Raw genomic sequence first — 23,187 nt, forward strand, 5'->3', positions numbered from 1 at the left:
CTCCTGCAGCTGCCTGACTCATTCCTGTCACTCTGTCATTACCTCCAAAGCTCATTTACTTGCTTTTTTCCTCCACCCTCTTCTATCCCAGAGATGCCCCAATCCCCACGAGGTGTCTCCCCAAAATATCCAGTCCATCAGTATCCAAATGTGGATTTGGTATCTCCTTGAAGCTTAATGATGGTTGTTGGTTACAGAATGAATCAATTATGGCATTGGGCGGGGGCAATATATGAAAAAATCAATGTTTATAAAAATCAGTTACATCTAATCTGGGACCATAAACTCTGAAATGCCTTAATCTTAACTATGTGGTTATTGCATGGCATCACAACAGGACAGAGTTAAAGTTGCTGGAGTACCTTAACTATATATTTCCAACCATAATGGGTTTGGATTTATTTTAAGTGTAACCTTAACTCTGAATTGACTAGATTTGTAATATGTAGTTTGGGGATAATTACAGCATTGCTGTAATGTTGTTTTTTACCCTTACCTTTTTGATATGTACTTTCAATCTTAACTCCATCTTAATGTAGTTTTTGTCAGGGAATAAACAATAAAAATAAACATAGCTACAATGAATACTTACTGGATTTATCTTGGTTGGCAGTGTGGTAATTAATAGTGTTGGCATTTAAATGGCGATAATTAGGTTTCATTGATGCCTCACTAAGTGCTATTGTTTCAACCTATCTGACTGAACAGTATGCTCAGCAAGACATTAGTGGCAGCTGTTTTTGCAGCCAGAAGTGTGTTATACCTTTCTCTTTTGAAAGTTGCAATTTAGGCCTGATGAACACTAAAATATTAAGCCAGTTTAACTACATTGGTCAGGGATGTGAAAAATCCACACTCCTGTGTGGTGTAGTTAAGCCGACCTAAGTCCCTGTCTAGACAGCGCTAGGTTGATGGAAGAATTCTTCCGTTGACCTAGCTACCATGTCTTAAGGAGGTGGATTACCTACACCAATGGCAGAATCCTCCCATTGGCATAGGTAACACCTATACTGAAGCACTACAGTGGCACAGCTGCAGCAGCTTAGCATTTTAAGTGTAGACAAACCCTTAGATTCTGGAGAGCAGAACAAGTAAATTAGGAAGACTCCAGTTCCATGGCTCTTGCTGATTTTCTGTGCCCTTGTATTTCTGTTGTCCTTGGTCTTGAGAATTAAGTGTGATCTTCCAAAGGGAGTTTTTTGTTTTGTTTTGTTTCATCATGATGTATAAAGGAGGTGTGAAAGAGACTTTTCTTAGCGCTTTTCCCCCCTTTCTTTCCCCTCCCCCTTGTTCTATACTTAGAAATATAAAATAGGCTCAAGGCTAGTGTTTGTTGATATTGTAGGACTTAATAGATTCTCATGTATTTTGGGAGCTTGAGCAGGACATGCCGGAATGAAAGACAGACACAGGGATTGACTTAAGCGGCCAGATGCAACTTTATTAACTTAACAATCGGGAGGGTGTTATATGACCACCTCTCACATACCAGACATTTAACTGGCTGCAGATTTACAGGACATGTATCATATAACTAATAACCAAGATAGATGCTCTTCAGCCTACCCTTCATATGCTGCTTGATTCTGTAGCCTGTCATCCGCCCCACATGTGAGGATGTGGGTACAGGGTATCAAAGGGGACCTGGGTCTGCAAAGATTTCATGTCCCCCTTCTCTTTATAGGCCCAAGTTCACCAGCAAATTCCCAGGTCTCATTTACCTCTGGGAGCTGACACTGTATAGCCTTTATCTGCATTTGTACACTAGCTGCAAGTTGCGACAAAAAACATTCCTATATTATTTCTTAATATTATTTGCCATTTCTTCTCTTTTAACCAGCTGTGCCTCCATAATGCTGTAAGCAAGGCAAAAAAAATCACCAGACTGTTGCCAGTTTGACCCAATGAGGAAAAACTCTAAAAATTCTAAAAATCCAAAAACAGACAGTTGGTCAGACCACGGCATCCTGAAGCACAGCTTAGTATACATCAACTACAGGGAAGGAAGGCAGAGCAGTCATAAAGACAATATGGCTCATGAAATCCTGGACAGGTTTCAAATTTTGGGAAGGAGCATAATAGCTAATTGGCTTCTCCATTCCCTCCCCCACCCCCAGGCCAGCCAGGGGCAGGTAAAGAAAGCCTCTACCTCATGCACATTTCTCTATGTAACTGATATTAGAGAAGGAGCTGCTCCAGCTCTCCCTCCTCCCCTTTATTTGGGAGTTTGGGCATCATGCATTTTAGTTTGACCAAACATCATCCCTCTGCCTTGCGCTGATTGGGGAGGGGAGGGTATTTCAGACAGACAACAAATGAAGGAAGGATGATATCAAATTTTAATGGAAACCACTTTTCTTCTAACTCTTTGGACAAGCATTTGAGTTAAATTGTTAACAAAAATAAAAATGCAAGCCACTTTCTCTTTCGGTCAGGCTATCCAAAGATGTCGGTTTCTAATGTTAAAACAAAAATAAATTAAAGGCATAAAATCCTTTTCCCCTACCCTACTTGTAAGTCATCTTTAATAAAAAAGATATGTGTAAAACATGTTTGTTAACTTGTCCTGATTCTAAAGTTTTCTGTATGCTTCAAGGTGGCTGTCCAAATTATGGAACACTGTCATTGCTCCCAGAGTTCAAGAAGCAATACTCTCCAGAGCCTCTGTGAAGAGACCGTCTGCACTGGGACAAACAGCAGCCAAAAAAAATCCTAGTCAAGGCCAACAGGCTGTGGTTAAAGCAGCTCTCAGTATCTTGCTAAACAAAGCTGTTCTGCATGGCTGTCCTCTTCCACGAACAGGTAACAGTGAACAAGCTCAGCTAGAAAGCAAGCAGTTGTATACTGGAATTTCTTAAGCAGGATTAACATTATTTAATTATTTTTTTAAAAATAAATGTAGCACTTTTCATCAGGATATTTCAAAGCACGTTAGAAAAGATGTCAGTACATAGCATAGTAATTTCACAAATACGGTAAGTCTTGTGATTAAAAGAGTTTGATCCCATTGAAGGGAATATTAATGAGAAATCCTAGAGGCCATGTTATTTCTTTGCTAACTGCATATCACTGCTATGGCTGCAATGCACTATCAGCATTTTTTTAAAATGTGTATTAATATTGTTTCAGATCTGGATAGATATATAGCAGACTTTAAAGGAGGAAATTTCCCCTTAGCCATGGTTTCAAGCTATAAAAATTGTAATAAGAAAAGAGGAGAGAATGCTTCCTGGAGAAAGGTGAGCACAAGTCCTCCTAAGAAGTCAGGCCATTCATCTTCCCAATCATGGAATAAGCAGGAGGCAAATACAGAAGGTAAAGCTTGTTATTTTGGGCCACAGAAAACATGTTAGTCTTTTGTGATTGGGGGGTGGGGGGAGTGGGAATGTTTTTGAGATGAGTAGATATGACCCTGGAAGGAAAATGGTTTTTATTTTTTTCATGTTTGAACTTCCTTTTAATTCTCAGCAAAAACAAGGTACATTTAATGTTCACTTCTTTTGAAAATTGTTCAGCTCTTTTGCTCTTTTTCTGGTGCTTTTGAAATAGCCTACTTAAATTTATTTTTGTTCTGGTTAAATGTCTTTCCTGTTGTTTATAGCACATAAAGTGTTAAATGACATAGTAAGCAAGTCAGTTAAATAATCTCATTGTTTTGCACCCTTTTAATATATATACACAACAATAATGTAAATGGTTATAATAGAAATAATAAAAATGAGACATACTTTCTCATTCTATGATCCTTTCGCTTTTGCCAGCTAAGTAGAATCAAGCCAGGTTAGGACTTGGATGGGAGACCTCCAAAGAATAAGATAGGGACTGTAGGAAATGATGTTGGCGATGCAGTTGGTGGCACTCTTTCCTCTACCTCAGAATGATCAGATGGGCAAAAGTCTCTGGATTTTAAATTGCAGGCTTTTTTCTAAGGTTTCCTCTTCATTGCCAAAAATAAATCTAAAAAATCCAGAGTTCATGTAGGGAAAGACATTGTATTGTAGAGGTTCTAAGAGGTTACTATATAATTTCAAGTATGCTAATTAATAGTTGGTTGATACTTTATATGATAACTGGTTTGATGCAACTACAATAGTGTGGCAGATATAATTAATAAGTGGCATTTATACATTTATAATGCCTGTCACCCAGAGATCAGAGATCAGCCAGTAAATGGTTAATGATAAACTATACAGGGACTGCATAATCCATATGCAAAATCAAGCACTTCTGGAATGGAAAATAGCATTCTTTAAACAGCACACAGAGAGGACACCAGAGGGTGCTGCAACCCAGGTTGATGAAGGTTGCTTGAGTTCTGAAGTAGTCCACGGGAATCCCTGAACATCATCCCCTAAACCCCACCATCCAACCCCTAGAAATATTGTGCCTGACTACTGAAACCCCCAAGGTGCCCTCTAGCTCTGCATCTTCCTCTCCAGATCTGAAAGCACTGAAAAAACAGAGATCTGCCTCCCCACTTCTGCAAACAAAATGGTGCCTGAATCTGATGGAACGCAACTGATGGCTTATTACAACAGATGGCTGCAGAGACTGTTGAAATTAAATCTAGTTTCTACCCTACCACCGTGCCACAGATTCAGAGTGCCCTTACACACTCTATCCAGATGGAATGGGGAAATAGTCTCAAAGAGAACAAATTACAGGCTATGAAGAACTGTAATGATATCCAGACTATTAAGACTAAGCTAATTGATCTAGACAGTGGCTCACAATGTAACCTGAGAATTGTGGGTGTCCCTGAGGGAATAAGGAAAGGCAAACCCTCTGAATTTGTCCCTAAGTAAATTGTTGGATCTGCTGGTAGATTTTTGTTTTGAAATAGAGTGGGCACACCGGGCCATAGACCTCCCTGCCAGCTCCAGGAGGTCAGCCCAGAGCACTGATTGTGAAGTTCCTGAAGTTTACCACTTAAGGACCTTATATTGCAAAAATCAATAGAAAAAAAAAAGGAGCTCTTGGGGGAGAACCAGCCATTCAAATACTGCTTTTTGAAGATTATGCCTGTGATATGGTTGCAGTGAGGGAAGCTTTTAACCAAGCACAGAATTTGGCTAAGAAGATGGACTAGAATTATTTTATTAAATATCCAACAATGCTCAATATTAAAGATGGCAACATGATAGTATCAGTCAGGTCCCCCTAGAAGGCAGAAAAATACCTCAAAAATCTGCAAACTCCTCCCTCGCAAGAGGAGACATATATGGAATGATTCGACTGTATGGAATTTATGTATTGTTCTCTGAGATCTGATATGGCTGCTCTAAATAAGTTGATAGGTGCTAACTGATTGATATGTGTTTGTTTGTTTTTTTGATCGGTAATAGGTGATTAGTATAGTTGTAATGTTTGGGGCCCCAGGGACTGTGATGATGTCCACATTTTACCTGATCCGGTTTCCCTTTGGGTGTCAAGTGTATATTTTTGAACAGTTTAAACAGATTCTTCTTTGTGATTTCATGGAACTAATGTGCGTTTCTCTCGCCACTATATTTTATATTTTGGGTTTTTTAATTAATTATTTAATTCCTCTTTCTGTCCTCCGTCTTGTTACCCTCCCATGCTGGGAATTTCCTTCTCACTCCTGTAGAATATGTACTGGGAAGTGACATCCTACCCCTGGGCTGTATAACTTTCGTTGCTTAGATATGTAAGAATTGTGTGCTACTCAGGAAAATTTGCAAATTTCTCATTTATTCTCAAAGCAGCTTTATATTTTATCCAGTATATTTTAACAATGATGGCTCCAGTAATTAAATGTCTCTCCTGGAATATAAAAAGTTTTAATAACCTTGTTAAAAGAAAAAAAAATATTCAGTCCTTTAAAAAGAGAGCATTGACACTGCAATTCTCCAGGAGACGCATCTGACAGAACTTGAAGCTTGTAAACTGAATAGAGATTTCTAGTTGTTTTAATTCTATGTGAGGGGTGTTGCTATACTAATACATAAAAAGTTGACTGTAAATATTCTGAGCACAAGTTCCGGCAGGGAGGGCAGATTTACTGTCCTCAAGGCTAAAATTAGCAATTCTATAATCATATTTGCCAATTTCCACAAGCCAAGTCAGGGTGATCCCAAATTTGTTCATAATTTTTTTATGAATATAAATGACATGGGTCACCATTCTGTTATTAGAGCTGGAGACTTCAGCGAAACACTAGACCCGCTCCTTGATAAATCTGCTCCATCTCCATATAAAAACATGATTACCTGTCAGGTATTCCATACATACATGACTGATTTAGGTTTACAAGATGTGTGGAGATTGGCTAATCCTATGGCCAGAGACTATAGTTGTTGTTTTTTGTTTGTTTTCCTGCAGCTCATTCAACATATTCAGAATTGGACTATTTCTTAGTGTCAGAAGGCTTGATCAGTTCTTTCACTGATTATGGCATTTGTGGTATTGTTATAGCTGACTGTGCTCCTATATACATTTGTCTGTTAGGCATCCAGAATATGTACCCCTAACTAAAATGTGGAGCTTAAATACCATTCCACTGTTTGATACATCACATGTTAACTCTCTCCAACAAGAGTTAGAACTTTAAAAAAAAAAAAAAAATGCCCCCACCACTTCATCAGCTGCCACACTTTGGGAAACATTTAAAGCCTTCATCAGAGGCCATACCATCTCTTATGCCACCTATAAAAAGACATGGAGAGAACACAGAATTGAAATCAATACACTTCTGTCCCAAAAGGCAGCTTGCTTTATTAAGTTTGAAGCAAAACTACTGGGAATCTGGCGAGAGAGCTGGCAAGCTGTCAGCATACAGACTTAAGCAAAAGGCTAACAATAATTACTATAGTCCAAGGTCTTTCTTGGGTTTAATAATAACTGTAATTACAGTTTCACTTAGAGTAGGCAGGAGAGTTTGCTCATTCTTGGTCTCACTGAACATGTTCAATATGTAGCTGTTAAAGTTTCAGAGAACTTTTTGTAAAAATTCAGTTGGAAATCTTCCATAACAGACATGGCTCCGATAATTTGCATCAACTGATTGATGATCTTGCCACTTAGAGAGATGCTAAAGAACCTTTAGCTGTTATTTCTTTAGATGCTGAAAAGGCTTTTCAACGCATACCCTTTTTAACATATTAGCAAAATTTTGGACTTGGTATATACACCTCTACCCCGATATAACGCGACCCTATATAACACGAATTCTGATATAACGCAGTAAAGCAGTGCTCCGGGGGGGAGGGGCTGCGCACTCAGGCGGATCAAAGCAAGTTCAATATAACACGGTTTCACCTATAACGCGGTAAGATTTTTTGGCTCCCAAAGACAGCGTTATATCGAGGTAGAGGTTATTTCTTCTTATTTATTTCTTGGATTAAGTTTTTATACTCCAATCTAACTTCCAGGGTAGTTACCCATAGTATCATTTCTGCCCCATTTCCATCACAGAGAGGTATGAGGCAGGGCTGCCCCCTTTCTCCTTTTCTGTTTGATTTAGCTGTAGAACCTTTAGCCATTGCCATCTGAACAAATCAAAATATGTATGGTATCAGGGTGGGCCAAACAGAACACTAAATTATGCTCTATGCAGATGATGCTCTTGTGTCTACGCCTAAGGTTACCATTCCTAACCTTCTAACCACTGTTAATAAGTTTAGATTCAGGATATAAAATTAATTAAGGTAAATCAGAAATCTTGTGCATTAACATATATGTTCACAAAGGCCTTTTCTCAAATTGGGATTTTCAGTGGCAATACTCTTCTATGAAGTATTTAGGAATACTGATTCCCCAAAATATTCAGGACATCACTAAGACAAATATATAACCAGTTACTGTACAAATGGCTAACGATTTGGGGAGATGGAGTTTGTTAACCCTCAATGTGTGGGGTAAAATTAATATACTGAAAATGAATGTCCTTCCTAGAATTTTATGTCCCTATTTCTAGTCCTCAAATTGTTTTTAAGAAATTCAATGATATTTTAAGAACGTTCTTTTAGGTTGCAGGTAATTTGGGATCTGAACAAATTACGTCTCCCTGACTCTGTGAGGATTTCTTTTTCCCAGCTTGGAAAGTTATTGATATCTCCTTTTTGTTAATTAATGCATCTTTGTGGTTATTAGATGTGAGTACACAGACTCCTCCTTGAATTCAGGTTGAACCAGTTTGATATTGAAAGCTAAGATGGAGCCCTCCCCCTTAAGTTTCATTCTTGGATATGCTCCTGGTACCTGGGGAAAATTACCTGGTAACAAGGCAGCGTGGTTCTAACATGCAGCTTATGTTGCTAAAAAATTAATACTGCAAAAAAGGAAAAATCGATTCGCACCAAATATTGATGCCAGGCTCAGTGATATGGCTGTCCTTGCAGCTAACAAACAAACTGGCATTGTGCAAAAAAGGAATGTCTGAAAAATTTAAAGCCATTGGCTGACTTTTTAGAGGTCTGTGATTTACTGTGGACCCTGAAGATAGATATGTTGCTTCGCCTCCTCTCTCTTTATCTTAACCCTCTTTATTTGCTACTTGTATTATTTTGAATCTGCTATTTTGGTATATTTGTTGAATTTGGAAAAAATAATAAAAATTATAAATAAAAAAACAGCCCACAGCAAGATTCTACACTAGTTCAGAAATAAAACTGAAGAATACCCTATACAACTGAAACTACAGGGAGGATTTTAGGCAGCCAGAATGAAATTTCTGAAGGTGTAATTTAGATAACCTATTATGCATAATATTCCTACTCTGGTAACAAGTATCATGCTATTTTTAATGTCCACAAGTGAGAGGTCTAACCTCTGCTTTATGTCTTAAATAAAAGAGATGGCCATCCCAGCAGCACAATACCCCCTAACCCTATGTTACGATATTGGTTTGTTCAGTACTGACTCTGGGGAAAGAGTGCTATTTCTGAATTGCCACTACCACTTCCTAAAGCAGACTGGGTTTGCTTGGTAGTCTTCCATCCAAATTCTGACCAGATCTAATCCTGCTTAGTTTTTGAGAGTTGATGTGAACACAGCTCAGGGTGATAAGGTTATTGGTGTCATATCTTGTATGTAAGGATCCTTTTGCACTCTTGGTAACGTATATTAAGAATAAACATTTGGAGGGAAACTGAGACAAAATGGGACAGTGGATTTCATTTTAATAGCCTTTCACCTCTGAGTTCAAATGCTCACTCTGATAACAAGTAATGATGAATTGGTTGGTTTCCTTCTTTTTGAGAGGACCAATACTAGTGTCAGTAGTCGCTGTGTTGGCAGAACTTGGTGGGGGAAAGACTACCTATATCAGGCCCCACTCAGACCCCTTTGTGCCATTGCAATAGTGCCATGGAGCCTTAACGTGATCTTGACAGGACACAGGGGGCGTGCTGTGCTCTGATGATAGCTGATGATCAGCAAATAGGAATATATTTTACCTATTCATTACAGCTTTTAAAATGAAGAAAACAATAGAGTTATGCTGAGTACTAACAAGTTAACTTCCCCCCTCTCGTGCAGGTATAAAAAGAAAGAATGTGTTGCAACAAAATTGCAACAAAATGGCTTCTCTTATCAAAAAGTAAGTCAGGTGTTTTTTTTCTTTTAGCACACTTTTCAAAGAGCACAGATACTACTGTGTCAAAAACCAGTTCACTTTTATGAGTAAGTGAAAGGTTTATGTTTGATATGGTTACTTTTGGTTTCAGAGCTGAAGAAGTGTAGGCTTTTTAATTCTAATTTGGGGGGGGGGGTTTGGAGGCTTTTAATTATAATTTAGAACCTATCTCAGTAGCTCAAACCTTGCCACAGAGTATGTTCCTTTATTATTAGAATTTTCTAGAAATTGGGGAATATTATATAAAACTCCTCTTACTTTGGCTTATAAAAAGCAGAAGGCTGTCTTTTAATCCAGAGGTGTACAAAGAAGACCCTCTGGCTATTTCAGCCTACTGAATGGAAATCTGAAGTTTGTATAAATGATATGGAATATCTTTAAGTAGTTACTGAGCAAATGGTCCAAGGGGACTGCATTTTGTGCTACCATATGCAAGAGACAACTCCAGATCTGAAATTCATATCTTTGCATATCACAGAATCCTTTGTTTCTAGCAGTGGCCTTTTAATTTAAATAGTTCGAATAGTTCCAAAAAAGGAGTGTGGGAGGATAGCTGCAGCGTTGAATTGGTGTAAGCAAAAGAAAGAAGAACTCTCCTGCCGAATGGCATTTGTACTTGTCACACAAAAGCATCTTTTGCGAAACAATGGAGAGAGTAGATTAAATTGTGTACAAGAGGGTCTATTATGAAGCAATAAAATTAAAGACTGACAACTACTGATGCCTAAACTGGATGCTATTTCCATTCCGTTTGTTGGTACATCCTAAAGTAGGGGCGTTACTGAATAGACAGTGTAGTTATACAATCTTTGTGAAAGGATGATACCATTTCCCAGTGCCCCGTGTGTGTGTGTGTGTGTGTATATATATATATATATATATGTATATATATATATATTGTGCCATAGCCCACTTTCAGTTGTCCTGTCTCTTGATTTGTTTTCATAGCTCTTCAGAGAATGAGCAGCTAAAAGTGTTAAATCTGGAGCAAAGGCTGTCCCTTGGTTCTGATGATGAAGTAGATCTTGTGCAGGAACTTCAAAGTATGTGTTCCAGCAAATCAGAGTCTGATATAAGCAAGGTAACACTGCGGTTTAAATAATTTACATCATAATCATATGTAGTTGTTTAATCCATAATAGATCTTAGATTTTAAAATATTTTTTATTAACTGGAGATGTGCTAAAATATACTAATATATTATATGTGTGATAGATTTTAAAAAATAAAATAAATCATAATAAAAAGTTTAACCTTAAATGTCATGTCATACACTCAGGAATTTGCAGTGGATGCTAAAATGTATTTGATTCATAAATGTTAGAGAAGCTAAAGTGCTATCTGATAGTCTGCTTCAATGGATTATTGTTCTCCACATCATATTCTCTTTCACCAGCCTAATTTTAAGTGATTGAATCAGTTGTGTTTTCACTACTTCCATTGGGAGACTATTTCATAGTCTAATAGGAATATAAAGCTTTTCTGATGCACATTGTACACTTTGCTTACCATAATCCCATTATACCTAATTATACCCTCAAGGATCTCCGTAAACAATTCCCTTGTTGTTTAAACCTTTCCAGCAATTTTGTTTTATTGCACATTCTGTGTGATCTTAGATACCAACAAACTTTTAATCAAGAAATAATTGTGGTGGAAAGCTTTGTAATCCTGTTTTAATTCCCTGTGAAGTTAAGTTTTAGCAGCTGTATGCTATGAGCCAGATGCACTGAAGCTGCACCAGCTAATCCCTTGGCATCTCAGTGGGGATTCACTCCAAGGCCATGTCTGGACTAGGGAAAATAGATGGTTTAAAAGCATGTTAGCTAACTCATTTTAACTAACATTTTTAAACCCTTGTGTAGACAGGGTTTAACACTTTTAAAATGTATTTACTGGTTGTGGCAATTCTAAAAGGCATGGCTTAGGGGACAGCAGCTGGTGTCATTGACACTGTTCTTCCTAGCCAGAATAGGGAAGGACAAGATGAAGAATATTTAAAGAAATTAGATGTATTAAAGTTGGCAGAGCCTGATGAAATTCACCCTAGGACTGAAGCAATCTTGGAACCATTAGCAATTATCTTCACGAACTCATGAGGGATGGGTGAGGTCCTAGAGGACTGAAGAATGGCAAACATATATAGTACCTATCTTTAAAAAAGGGGAACAAAGAGGATCCGGGAATTATAGACCAGTCAGTCAGCCTAACTGCGATAACTGGAAAGATTCTTACAAATGATTGTTTAATAATTTTGCCAGTATCTAGAGTATAATAGGGTGATAAGTAATAACCAGTGTGGATTTATCAAAGAATAAAGCATGCTGACCCAGCCCAATTTCCTTCTTTGACAGGGCTACTGGCTAGTGGATAGGGGAAAAGAAGTAGACATGATTTATTTTGAATTTAGTTACTTTTTTGACACTGTACTTACATGATGTTCTTAGAAGCAAACTAGGGAAATATTGTCTAGATTAAATTACTATAAAGTGGGGCCCAAATGGCTGAAAAAGTGTACTCAGAGTAGTCATGGTTCATTGTCAAATTGGGAGGATATATCTAGTGGGATTCCATTGATGACTTGGATAATGCAGCAGAGAGAATGCTTATAAAATTTGCAGATGACACCAATATGGAAGGGGTTGCAAGCACTTTTGAGGACAGGGTTAGAATGCAAAATGACCTTGATAAACTAGAAAATTGGTCTGAAATTAAAGTTGAGTAAAAATTGAATAAAGAGAAATTCAAAGTATTACACTAAGGAAGAAAAAATCAACTGCACAGCTACAAAATGGGGAATAAGTGGCTAGGCAGTAGTACTGCTGAAAAGGATCTGGGGGTTATAATGGATCACAAATTGAATCTGAGTTAAAAATGTGATGCAGTTGCAAAACAGGCAAACATTATTCTGTGATGTGTTAACAGGAGTGTTGTATGTAAGACATGATTGGTAATTGTTTCGCTCTACTCAGTGCTGGTGAGGCCTCAGCTAGAGTACTGTGTCTGATTTTGGGTGCCATGCTGTAAGAAGGATGTGGACAAATGAGAGAATCCAGAGCAGAGCAACAAAACTGTTAAAAAGTTTAGAAAACCTGGCCTATGAGGAAAGATTAAAAAAACTGGGCATGAGAAAAGAAGGTGGAGTAAAGTATGAAAATATGTTAAGGACTATTATAAAGAGGATGGTCATCAACTGTTATCTATCTCCAATTAAGGTAAAACAAACTTAATCTGCAGCAAGGGAAATTTAGGTTAGATCTTAGGATAACTTTCTAACTACAAGGACAGTTAAACACTGGTATCAAGGGTTATGGAATCCCCATCATTAGAGGTTTTTAAGAACAAGTTAGATGAACACCTGTCAGGGGTGGTCCTAGGTAGACTTGTCCCTGCCCCCCCCCCCCCCCCCGCAAGAAAGAAGGGGTGATGGACGTTGATCTCTGGAGGTCCCTTCCAGCTCTACATTTCTATGATTCTGTAAACTTAAATGAATCTGGCTCCCTTTTTTTTCTTGGATACAGTGAGGATTTATTAATCTTTCTTTTGAAGTTTACACACAACTCCCATAATCTCCCATGCAAAGTAAAACATGCATTAAAAACAGACCCCAAGAATCTTCAAAATGAAATATAAAGGACTTCCAAAATATTGTTTTCTTTTCTTTTAGATTGCTGATTCTAAGGATGAGCTGGTTATGTTCAGAAGCTCTCAAATTGATCCAATATTTTCAGCAAGCAGTACTAATCCGAGTAAATCGGTGTCACAAAAGGTATGGGATGCACAGTACGTTTCGTAAGAGTGTAAAAAATACCTGTGTACAAACTATTTTGAAGATTTTCTAGAGCTCACTACAAATCTATGTTTGAATTCTTGATTAAAGATTAAAATGCCTTGACTTCTCTGTTAATTAGAGAGACAAGGTATTTACTGACCAGTTGGTAAACCGATATGATTAATAATGTTTATGAAACATACTTCAGGCACCGTGGGCCAAATTTTTCCCTGGTATGTGTCCACCAAAATCATTGGTCATTAAACCAGGTATGCATTTGGCCCATGTGTGATTTTCATATTTACAGATGATATCTACTAGATAAGTATAGATAGTCATGATATTTCAATTATTTTAATCAAACTTTTCTGAAATTTGGACTTTTCTAGCATTCAGCATTTTCATAGTAGCCTTACAAGCTAAAGTGATTAAATGAATTGAAGTAGTCAAAATTCCTGTTACTTCTTGACACTAATTGCTTGAATATGGTTTGCTATGTCATCCTTATTAGTGATTACCAAACTATATGCCAGTTTGAACCAGATTACTCCTGAGTGTCTTCCCTAACTAGAAATGAGTCAGCCTGACATTGAGTGGAAAGCTCCCAGCTGGTGGAAATTTTGAGAAACTGAAACCAATTATAGTACAGGAGGCTGAGCAAGCAAGACATAGATCAGCTTTTTTTTTTTTTTTTTTAATGGGGATTAACTTCTTTCCCTCTGAACTTCTTGTATGTTTCAGTGCACTGCTCTCTTGGCACCCTATCTTATAAGAAACCAAAAAACCCAGAAAGAATAAAAACAGACAATATTAACTACAGGATAGTTTGAACATGTGATAGCTTAGGTTCCAAAAAGCTGCTGATTTGTTACTGGAGGGCATAAAGTTGTAAGTCAGAAAATAATTGGATGATCACAAGTATATTTGTTGAATGTCAGTTATTTTTCTGAAGAAACCATAGGGGGAAATTACCTAAATTCTTTGCAAATTACATCCGTTTGAAATCTATAAAGGGAAAACATTACTATATTAAAAAATTCAGTATGTAGCATAATGATACTGAGTTCTGCAGCAACACTGAGACTCTGATAATACTTTACTTGTATAAATGTTGCCTTCCATTCTAGAATTCCAATGTATTTTATGCACAGCAATTTAGTCTTACCACCCCCCAGTGAAGTGTATCACCCATTTAGCGATGAAGAAACTGAAATGAATGACTTGCCCGAGACCACAGAGGAAATCTGTGATAGGTTTGGGAATGGAATCCCAACTCAGAGAGAGTGTTAAATTCTCCCTAGTGTCACAAAATTAAAGTACAATTCTACATGGTACTGAAGGTATATTCTTGGCCAGAAGAGGCACTGGATTTAGGAGATCTGAACTGAATTCCTAGCTCTACCAGGAAGTAAGTAAATAAGTGTGTGTGTGTGTGTGTGTGTGTGTGTGTGTGTGTGTGAGAGAGAGAGAGAGAGAGAGTGTGTGTGTGTGTGTGTGACTGACTGACTGACTGACTTTGGGCAAGATACTCAATATCTCTGTGCCTCAGCTCCCTGTCTGTTCAATGGGGATAATGCTTCCCCATTGATGCTATGAGAACATTTATTATCTCTGTTGCCGTATCTATAGGGTTTCGTTTGGTGCCTAGCACCAGAGTATCAGAATGTGTTCCACATAAAATCAGTAGCAATAGTGAAGTCTCTAGTGGACTTCATGGAATTTCTGGCACTTTTTCCTTTTGGGGTAAAAACTCAGTTTGGGGTTAAATTAGTGAATGTTGGTGAGGTGCAGCAAAGGGGGCTATATGTATACTTAGACAGCTAAAAGGAGTTATTTTGATGCATTAATAGAACTGAGGGGAAGCTTGCAAAGTAGGAAACAAGGCAATCAGTCCTTCACTTTCCTTTTTTCATGAAATGTACAAAGAACATTTAAAGAAGGGGGTTGGTGGAATTTAATTAAATCAGCATTCAGTGAAATTCATGCTTCTCTAAAGATACTGGCCTATATCCTCAGCTACGGCTGAGAAACATAAATTCCAGCTTGGCAGGTGTGTGTGCGTAAAACTGGCCTTTGTGCTACTTTCATTCTAGGCCATCTAAGGGCTACCCTAAATTATGCCAGCTGCTGAAAGCCCCAAGAGGCAGATGTGGCAGCAGTGATTGCCAAGGAAAGGGAGCCCTAGCCATGCCTAACTTTTCCCCAGCTAGACATCCTACACTAGGATGACCCTTTTGTACCTGGCTACAGCAGATTTTTGTATGACCGTGTCTAAAATGCAAAATAGCTGAACACAAAATCAAGGCTACAATCTATACAGGATCCTCATTACAATAAGACCAGCAGAACTCCTTTAGCTCTTAAGATTTTTATGATCCGTGAGGGCAGCAGTAGTGGGATAAAGTATGGCCCCCTATTAGCAGTCGCACCAACTCACTGCTGAGTATAAATGCTGCCCTTGGGACAATCCAGTCAATTTCTTCTTGATCAGTCAGTAAAGGAGTTCCCTTAATAAACTGCAGCTGATTGGCCATCACTCCAGCTTTTCACCAATTCCAACGATGCCTTGCCAGGTAACCTTTCATATCTGTTGGCTCTTCTTTGAGTGATGGTCCCTATGGCCTTCCACTGAGGGTTACACATGCACACCATGCGTTTGGAGCTGGAGAATTTGAAAGTAGTATCCGTTGGTCCGCACATGCGCCTTGGCTCACCTTGTGCTTCCATCCATGGCGATAAAGAACAGGGTGGACTCACCACATCTCCAGTTCCTTGCCGCCGCCGCATGGTCCTGGTCAGAACTTTCAGTGTCCATGTTTCTGACACACTTTTAAATACGATGGTTGTACATAGTTTTATGAGTTTTATAATAGCTTTACCAATTTATTGTAGTTTTAGTGCTTAGTTTAGATTGATCTGGGGGGTTTTCTTCTTCATCATTCCCCCCCACACTCATTACAATACCCCCCCCCCACCCCTGCGCTTCCCTCCATACCCGCGAGCAAGTATTTTAGACTATGCCCAGGACTCCAGGCCTCAAACTCTGTGCCTCCTGCCTGCTCTTCTTCTCGGTCAGCACCAACACCCTCTCTACTGCTTGGGGGAAGCTCAGAGTGCATCCAGGTGCAGTATTTGCCAGTCCTTCCCTAGCCACACCCAAGAAGGCAAGGCTCTGCTTCCAGAAGCACTTCATGGAGCTAGCCATGAGGCCTCATTCAGACTTAGGTCAGGGAACTCCCCCATACATCAGCCTGAATCAGCACAGAGCACACCTATTGCTACCATATCCAAATCTGGTGTCGGGGGAACCACCACCATGTACCCCATGGTGGGACCTAGTCAGGAGATAAGGAAGTATACCCATAAGCATGGGACTAAGTCTTCCTCAAAATCAAAGAAAGTGGACACGCCTTCCATGACTTCAAGCCATGGAGACGGAACTTGCGCTAAATCCTATAGGCGTGAGAAGAAATCCCACACATGGTGGGAAACAGCTGTTCCCAGCACCACTCCACCGGTACCGTCATCACTGGCATAAGATGTGGGATCCTCCCTTTCTGGGAAGGTCCATGGGGCTGGCACCAATACAAATCAAAGAGAGGGTGCCTCCATTTCTAGAGAGATTATTTCTCTGCCATGGGATATGCCCTGGGTATAGGACCCCTCACCATCCATTCCGATAATCTGCACCCTTCCGATGGTACTGCCATTTGAACTGGAGTCCGCATTCTCCTCCTCCAATGAATCAGAAACAGGAGAGAAGCTGACCGTGTCATATCACCCCTACATACCTTCATGGAGACAGTCACATCTATAGCAGCATCCACCACTTCAACCATATCGGAGCCATTGGCACCCCATGCCATACCCCACAACCTCCCTAGGATCCATCCTATTGGTCATATTGGGGACTCTGGTCCCAATTTCACCCCCTTAGAACCATCCCAGTCTACGAGGGAATATTCGCCTGCCTCCCCTCTGAGGGTTCCTGCTTAGATCCACTGGGAGAGGAGGAACTCCTTAGTCCAGTCCCAGCGGTGCTGCCAGAACCGGTGAGATTTCCCTCTTCATTTCCAGATGAAGTGGTTACTGCAGCATCCCCTTCTCTTCTGGATGACTTCAAGCAATTTCAGAAACTGTTGCAGAGAGTCGCGAGGGAACTCCAAATTCCCCTGCAAGAAATCCAAGGCACCCAGCATAAGCTACTTAATATCCTCCACACCTTGGGACCAGCCAGAATTAAATTGCCAGTTAATGACGCTATTCTGTCCTGGGAGGCTCCAGTGTGGCACACCCCTGCACATGCACAGCTACCCCCCCAAAGTGGCCAAAAAACATTGCTATGTTCCTGCCAAGGGGTCTGAGTTCCTTTTTGCTCCCTAAAACTTTCTTCGTACTTATTTAATCTGCGGCGCATGGCACGAGTCTTCTTCGGCCGTAGGTCAAGAGGCTTGTACTTTTTGCCTTTGTAAAATTTCCTCAGGTTCTCTTTCTGGGTCTGGTTGATGACAGTCAGCACTCTGGCAATGGATTTGCGGACAACCCGGATCTTGGACAGCTTGGAGGCGGCTCCGCCAGTCACCTTGGCCACCCGCAGCTGGGACAGCTCCACCTTCAGGTCATCCAGCTGCTTCAGCAGCTCCTCCTTCTTCTTCCCTCGCAGGTCACGGGCCTCCCTAGTTGTCCAGGCAGCGACTGAACAAGCCAAGCAATATCACCCTTGATCTACAGCAGCCAATAAGGAGGGCAAGCATTTGGACCTTTTGGGGTGCAAGGTATTTTTCTCGTCTAGCCTTCAATTCAGGATTGTGAACAATCAGGCATTACTAGCCAAGTACGACTTCCTGAATTATAGTAAATTTGAGGAATTTACTGATAGTCTGCCACAACATGATCAGGCTCGTTTTCAGTTGCTTCTTGATGAAGGGAAGCTGGTAGCAAGAACAGCCCTCCAGTCGACAGTAGATGCAGCAGATACCTCCTCCGTGGCCATGGCTATGGCCATAGTCATGCATAGGGAGTCTTGGCTCCATTTCTCTGGTTTCCCATGGGAGGTACAGAACTATTGAAGATCTCTCGCTTTCAGTGAATCCCATTTTTTTAACCAGAAGACGAAAGAATCACTGCATATCCTCAAGGATTCCAGAGCCATTCTTCACTCTCTCGGCATCCACACTCCTGCCCCAAAGTGCAAATTCCACCGCCCACCATCTGTGGGCCCCCCATTCTACCTTCAGAGACCTGATGAGCCCCCGAGGAAATGCCAGTAAACTCAGTTATCTTGACTCCCGGGGCCCTCTTTTCAGGGTTTGCCGTCACAACTGCAACCTCTAGCCAAGAGGTATTTCTGAGATGACCCCAAGAGTTACCAACCACTGTGTCTATCACGTCACAACCCTCCTACCACCTTTGGGGTTGTTTAGCCGTCTTTTCCCACACTTTGAGTGCGATAACAATGGACAAATGGATGTTGAACATCATCCACCATGGCTATACAATCGAGTTTATCATGCTACCTCCTCCAAGACCCCTCCCTCCTGTCCTTTTCAGGGACCACTCTCATGACAGCATCCTCACCCAAGAGGTGAACTCCTTATTACAACAGGGAGCAGTAGAACGTGTTCCCACAGAATATCAGGGAAGGGGGTTTTACTCAACTTCCTGATATCCAAGAAGAAAGGCAGGGGGAGACCAATCCTTGAACTCCGACGTCTCAGTCACTTCATTCACAAACTCAAGTTTTGTATCATCACCCTGGCAGTGATTAGCCCATCCTTAGAGAAAAACATGGGGTTTACGGCTCTCAATATGAAGGACACTTATTTTCACATCAATGTCTATCCAGCACACAGACATTTCCAGAGATTCACAGTGGGCACCTACCATTTCCAATACAGGGTGCTCCCCTTCAGAATAGCCACCACTTCCAGAGTCTTTACCAAAAAAATTTCTGTCGTAGCAGCCTATGTCAAACTTTAGGGGGTCCTCATGTTTCTATATCTTGACAATTGGCTTCTAGCTGCGTGGTCCAGGCAAGAAACACAAGCTTCAACCTCCATGTTGTTCAACCTTCTTTTGTCCCTCGGACTCAGCGTCGACATTGAGAAGTCGATCATAGACTGCACACAGTCTCTTGACTTCATAGAGTCTGACATCATTCGGTCACAGCATGGGCCTATTTGCCAAAAGACATGTTCCAGGCAATGAGCAACATCATAACTTGCATTGTGAGCAATTCTATCTACCAGCCTGGACTTGCCTGTCCCTCCTAGGCCACATGGCTTCATGTACACGTGACTCCTTTTGCATGACTCCACCTTTGCTGTATTCAGATGTGACTCCAGTCCATTTACTCACCAAACCATCATTCCATGGACTTCATGCTAATAGTCCCCACCAAGATACTGTCATGACTTCAGTGATGGACAGACCCAGATCACATATGTATGGGGGGAGTCTCTTTCTTCCTTCTTCCCCAGACAAGACGATCATCATCGACACAGCCCTGGCAGGCTGCCGCTTGGACGATTATATGACACAGGGAATGTGGTCTCCCCAAGTATCCAGGATGCACATAAATATCCTGGAACTCCAAGCTGAGTGGTTTTCTTCCTCTTTTGATGCCATACTTGCAAAAGGAAAAGAAAAAGGGCCTAGAAAAATGAGAGAAGGACCAGATCAACAGAGAAAATGAGCACTGAGCTGCAAAACAGAAATCCAACATCAGAACAAGGGAACATGCACCTATGGGCATGTAGCCTGAAGGATAGCTTAAAAAAAAGTCTGTGATGCTGAAGTGCGGGATCTCAAGCAGCAAACCTAAAGGCAAGTTCGCCTTACACTTCCCATAAGCCCAGTGGGTGAACATCACCACCAAAGCACTCCATCCCCCATCGAGCACTGATTCCTTGAAATACCAAGCTCCAGCTCATCAGATGATATGGAGGCTCGGCACAAGAAGCCAAGTTAGGAGACACACAGAGCATGAGCAGCTCCTTGATATGCCTCTGTTGAAGCCCCTAGTCCTCAGTGAGACTGCCAGGAAGCCCACAGTACCAGCTCTAAGACATTGCTCTTGCCCTAGGACGGCCAGTGTAGAAGCTCTTGGAGCAAATAGGATGCTTTTTACGCTGAAGTCTGTGCTCATGCGGGAAATTCCAGTCTGAAAGCCGGTACCTCTGGCCCAGCTTGAGTAAAGATGGCAGAATTCAGCCCTATGTGATTAAAAATGTTCAAATAAATAAAATAAATTAGTTTTAGGAAAAAGCTTTCATTCATTAGCTGCAAGTCTCTGTTAAACTGCATTACAACAGTATAATATCTATAATATAACACTCCTTTTTAATGAGAAAATAAATTATAAATGTAGCTTTGTAGGTTCATTAAATGTTCTCTGTTCTGTTATTTTATAGGGTTTAAATTTAAGTCCCCTGTTCTGTATTGATAAGTAGAGGAGTTAGCATGTGTGACATAAACATAACAGCAGATTTTTATGAAGAGTTGTACAACGAAGCTAATTGCTTTGATGCCTTATAAAATGCAGCTGTCCAGCTATACCATGCATTCTTGAGTTATTACTTTTCTGAATTATCTTCTCACCTCTCTATTGTAACGCTTACTGTATTTTTTATTGGCCTATTGGCAGTTACCTTAAATATTTAAAATGTCACTGAGTATATTCCATATTTTTATTTAAAATCCGGAGATCAGTTCCCACTACAGTTTTGAAGGTAGTTGAAAGTTTGGGACTGTACTTCTTTAGATTGTTTTTCTTTTAACAAAGAAGGATTACCTACTGTATTGGTATTCTTTTGTTATTTAAGCAAAGAAGTTCCTAACCCCATATGGCAGTGATTTGATATCTGCATGTTTCAGAAACATAGCTGACTGCATTTGTGCTAATATTATGAATTTTGATATCTGGCTACATGTTTTATTTTGTTAGCATGATTTTTTTTTTCTGTCAAAACTATATTATAGCATGGTTTGTAATAACTATATAAGCTTAGTTAATTATCTTGATGATAAATTGGAAACAAAAATTGTAAGTCATTCCAAGGTGCTGTTTTGGAAATATCTGTATTTTACTTTTTGACCAGTGCTATGGTGTAAGTGCAGTATGTTAAGGTTGGGCAGAACATGCATTTTCTCTTCCTCTGTACATTTCCTTAGCACAGGCAGTACTTGTTTCCTGGAAAAGATGAAGGAGAAATGTATATCCTGTCCTTAGACCCTACCATATAAATCCGAGCAGTGCCTAGCAATCTTATTCTTCTCGTGGGAAGTTAGACTCGAGTATTAGCTGGTTTCAGTCTCCAAATTAGGAATCTGCAAACAGGTTTTTAAAAGTACCATCTGTTCTGCAGCAATAGTGAAGACAGATGGAGATCCCCAGTGCCTCTAGTGCCTAGGGCTAGTTCATCTTTCTGCTCAATACAGTTTCTGCCACAGCAAATCAGCTACTATATGAGTAGAAAGGAGCAATAAGAAAACTGCTTTCGTAAGAGGGATAATATCACTATCGTCACCTCATTTCTGTGGTGACAAGACATATTTTGGAGGGGAACTGATTTGGCCTATGCTGCATGCTAAGCAACTACCCTCTGTGCCTTGTGTGTGTGTGAGAGAGAGAGAGAGAATAACGTAGCTGAAGTTGACGTACCATAGGTCAAGTTACCGCAAGGTCTACACCGTGGGGGTTCGACAGGAGAAAATCTCCCATCGACTTACCTTACTCTTCTCGACTTACCTTACTCTTCTCGTCGGGGGTAGAGTACAGGGGTCGACTAGAGAGTGATCTGCAGTCAATTTGGCGGGTCTTTACTAGACTTGCTAAATTGACTGCCGGTGGATCGATCTCAGAGCGTCAATTCCTGCTGTAGAGTAGACCTGCCCATAGAATTGTAGTATGACTACACCACACTTTTAAATAATATTGCTACCCTGACATTACATTACAAAAGAAAGACGCTGCAGTATGAATTTCAAAGATGATGATTGGCTGATTATGTGATTTTTTTTTTTCCAACGAAGAAGAGAAGAAGCTCTCAGCAACAAATCAGCTGATCGGATAGATTTACAAAACTACTGAATCTTATGACTGGCACAAAAACATCAAGTGGTATTTTACTAACATAGGACATGTACTTGATTAGGATTTTGAAAGGCCAATTAAAAGTTTTAGATGCTTTGAAATACTGAGTGGCTAGTGAAGACAGTTTTGAAGAAGAGCCGGTATGGCAGATAGTGAATTTTAAAACAGTCCACAAAGTAGGATGGTGTCCTTCCAGCAGCAGTTTGAGGGTTTTCATACACACCTACCCCTCTGCTTATTGTTCACACTAAAGTAGTGTTTATTCAATGTTTTAAATTTAGATTTAAAAAGAATGTAACTTAAAAGTGCTAGTGGTGCTGCAAACCTCTGTTAAAGGGACTGCTGAGCTTCTGGGGATGAGAGGAGGGAGAAATGGTCCATATAGTCCAGGGAACCTTTCTTGTTCAGAGGAGGTGAGAGAGAGAAAAGTAAGAAGAGCAGTATCAATCATCAGCTGGTATAATTTGGCCCAGTTCCGCTGAAATCAGCTTAGAATCTGGAATAGTCAGTATTGGGGAGTAAGAGTTTAGAACCAATCCTCACGTGTCCCATTCCACATTAAAATATAGTACCTCAAAAATGGCAGCCAAGCACAAAACATTTCAAAATCATTTTATAAGAAAACGAGCAACTGAAAACAGAAGTTTTAAAATGGAAATGTCACCTCAACCTTAGCTCCATTTAGTATTATTGCTGTGATGGGGTAAAAATTAATATGTCTCTGGA

At 40.1% G+C, this 23,187-nt stretch overlaps 2 protein-coding genes across 2 annotated transcripts in view; one reads left to right on the forward strand and one right to left on the reverse strand.

Annotated features, from left to right (window-relative positions):
- The window catches only part of CTTNBP2 (cortactin binding protein 2), a 193,730-nt gene that overhangs the window by 168,364 nt on the left and 2,179 nt on the right, over positions 1-23,187 (forward strand). Inside the window, 5 exon segments of the mRNA XM_054023582.1 lie at positions 2,597-2,802; positions 3,130-3,315; positions 9,499-9,559; positions 10,544-10,676; positions 13,263-13,364. Of these exon segments, the coding sequence (XP_053879557.1) occupies positions 2,597-2,802; positions 3,130-3,315; positions 9,499-9,559; positions 10,544-10,676; positions 13,263-13,364 (688 nt within the window).
- LOC128830306 (60S ribosomal protein L35-like) lies at positions 17,487-19,253 on the reverse strand. Its single transcript, XM_054016121.1, has 3 exons — positions 19,166-19,253; positions 17,682-18,062; positions 17,487-17,539 (listed from the first exon to the last, which is right to left on the reverse strand). The coding sequence occupies exons 1-3, from the start codon at positions 19,251-19,253 to the stop codon at positions 17,487-17,489; spliced, it is 522 nt and encodes a 173-aa protein (XP_053872096.1).

This window comes from Malaclemys terrapin, chromosome 1, assembly GCF_027887155.1.
Source record: "Malaclemys terrapin pileata isolate rMalTer1 chromosome 1, rMalTer1.hap1, whole genome shotgun sequence".
NCBI lineage: Eukaryota > Metazoa > Chordata > Testudines > Emydidae > Malaclemys > Malaclemys terrapin.

Bases quoted from the DNA above. Each gene is read 5' to 3' on its own strand.
- LOC128830306 (XM_054016121.1), bottom strand. From the start codon at position 19,253: ATGGTAGGTGCCCACTGTGAATCTCTGGAAATGTCTGTGTGCTGGATA. The intron at 18,063-19,165 runs GTAAACCCCATG...TGGCTTGTTCAG, and splicing joins TGTCCTTCATATTGAGAGCC to TCGCTGCCTGGACAACTAGG. The intron at 17,540-17,681 runs GTAGCTGTGCAT...GATTTCTTGCAG, and splicing joins TTTTTGGCCACTTTGGGGGG to GGGAATTTGGAGTTCCCTCG.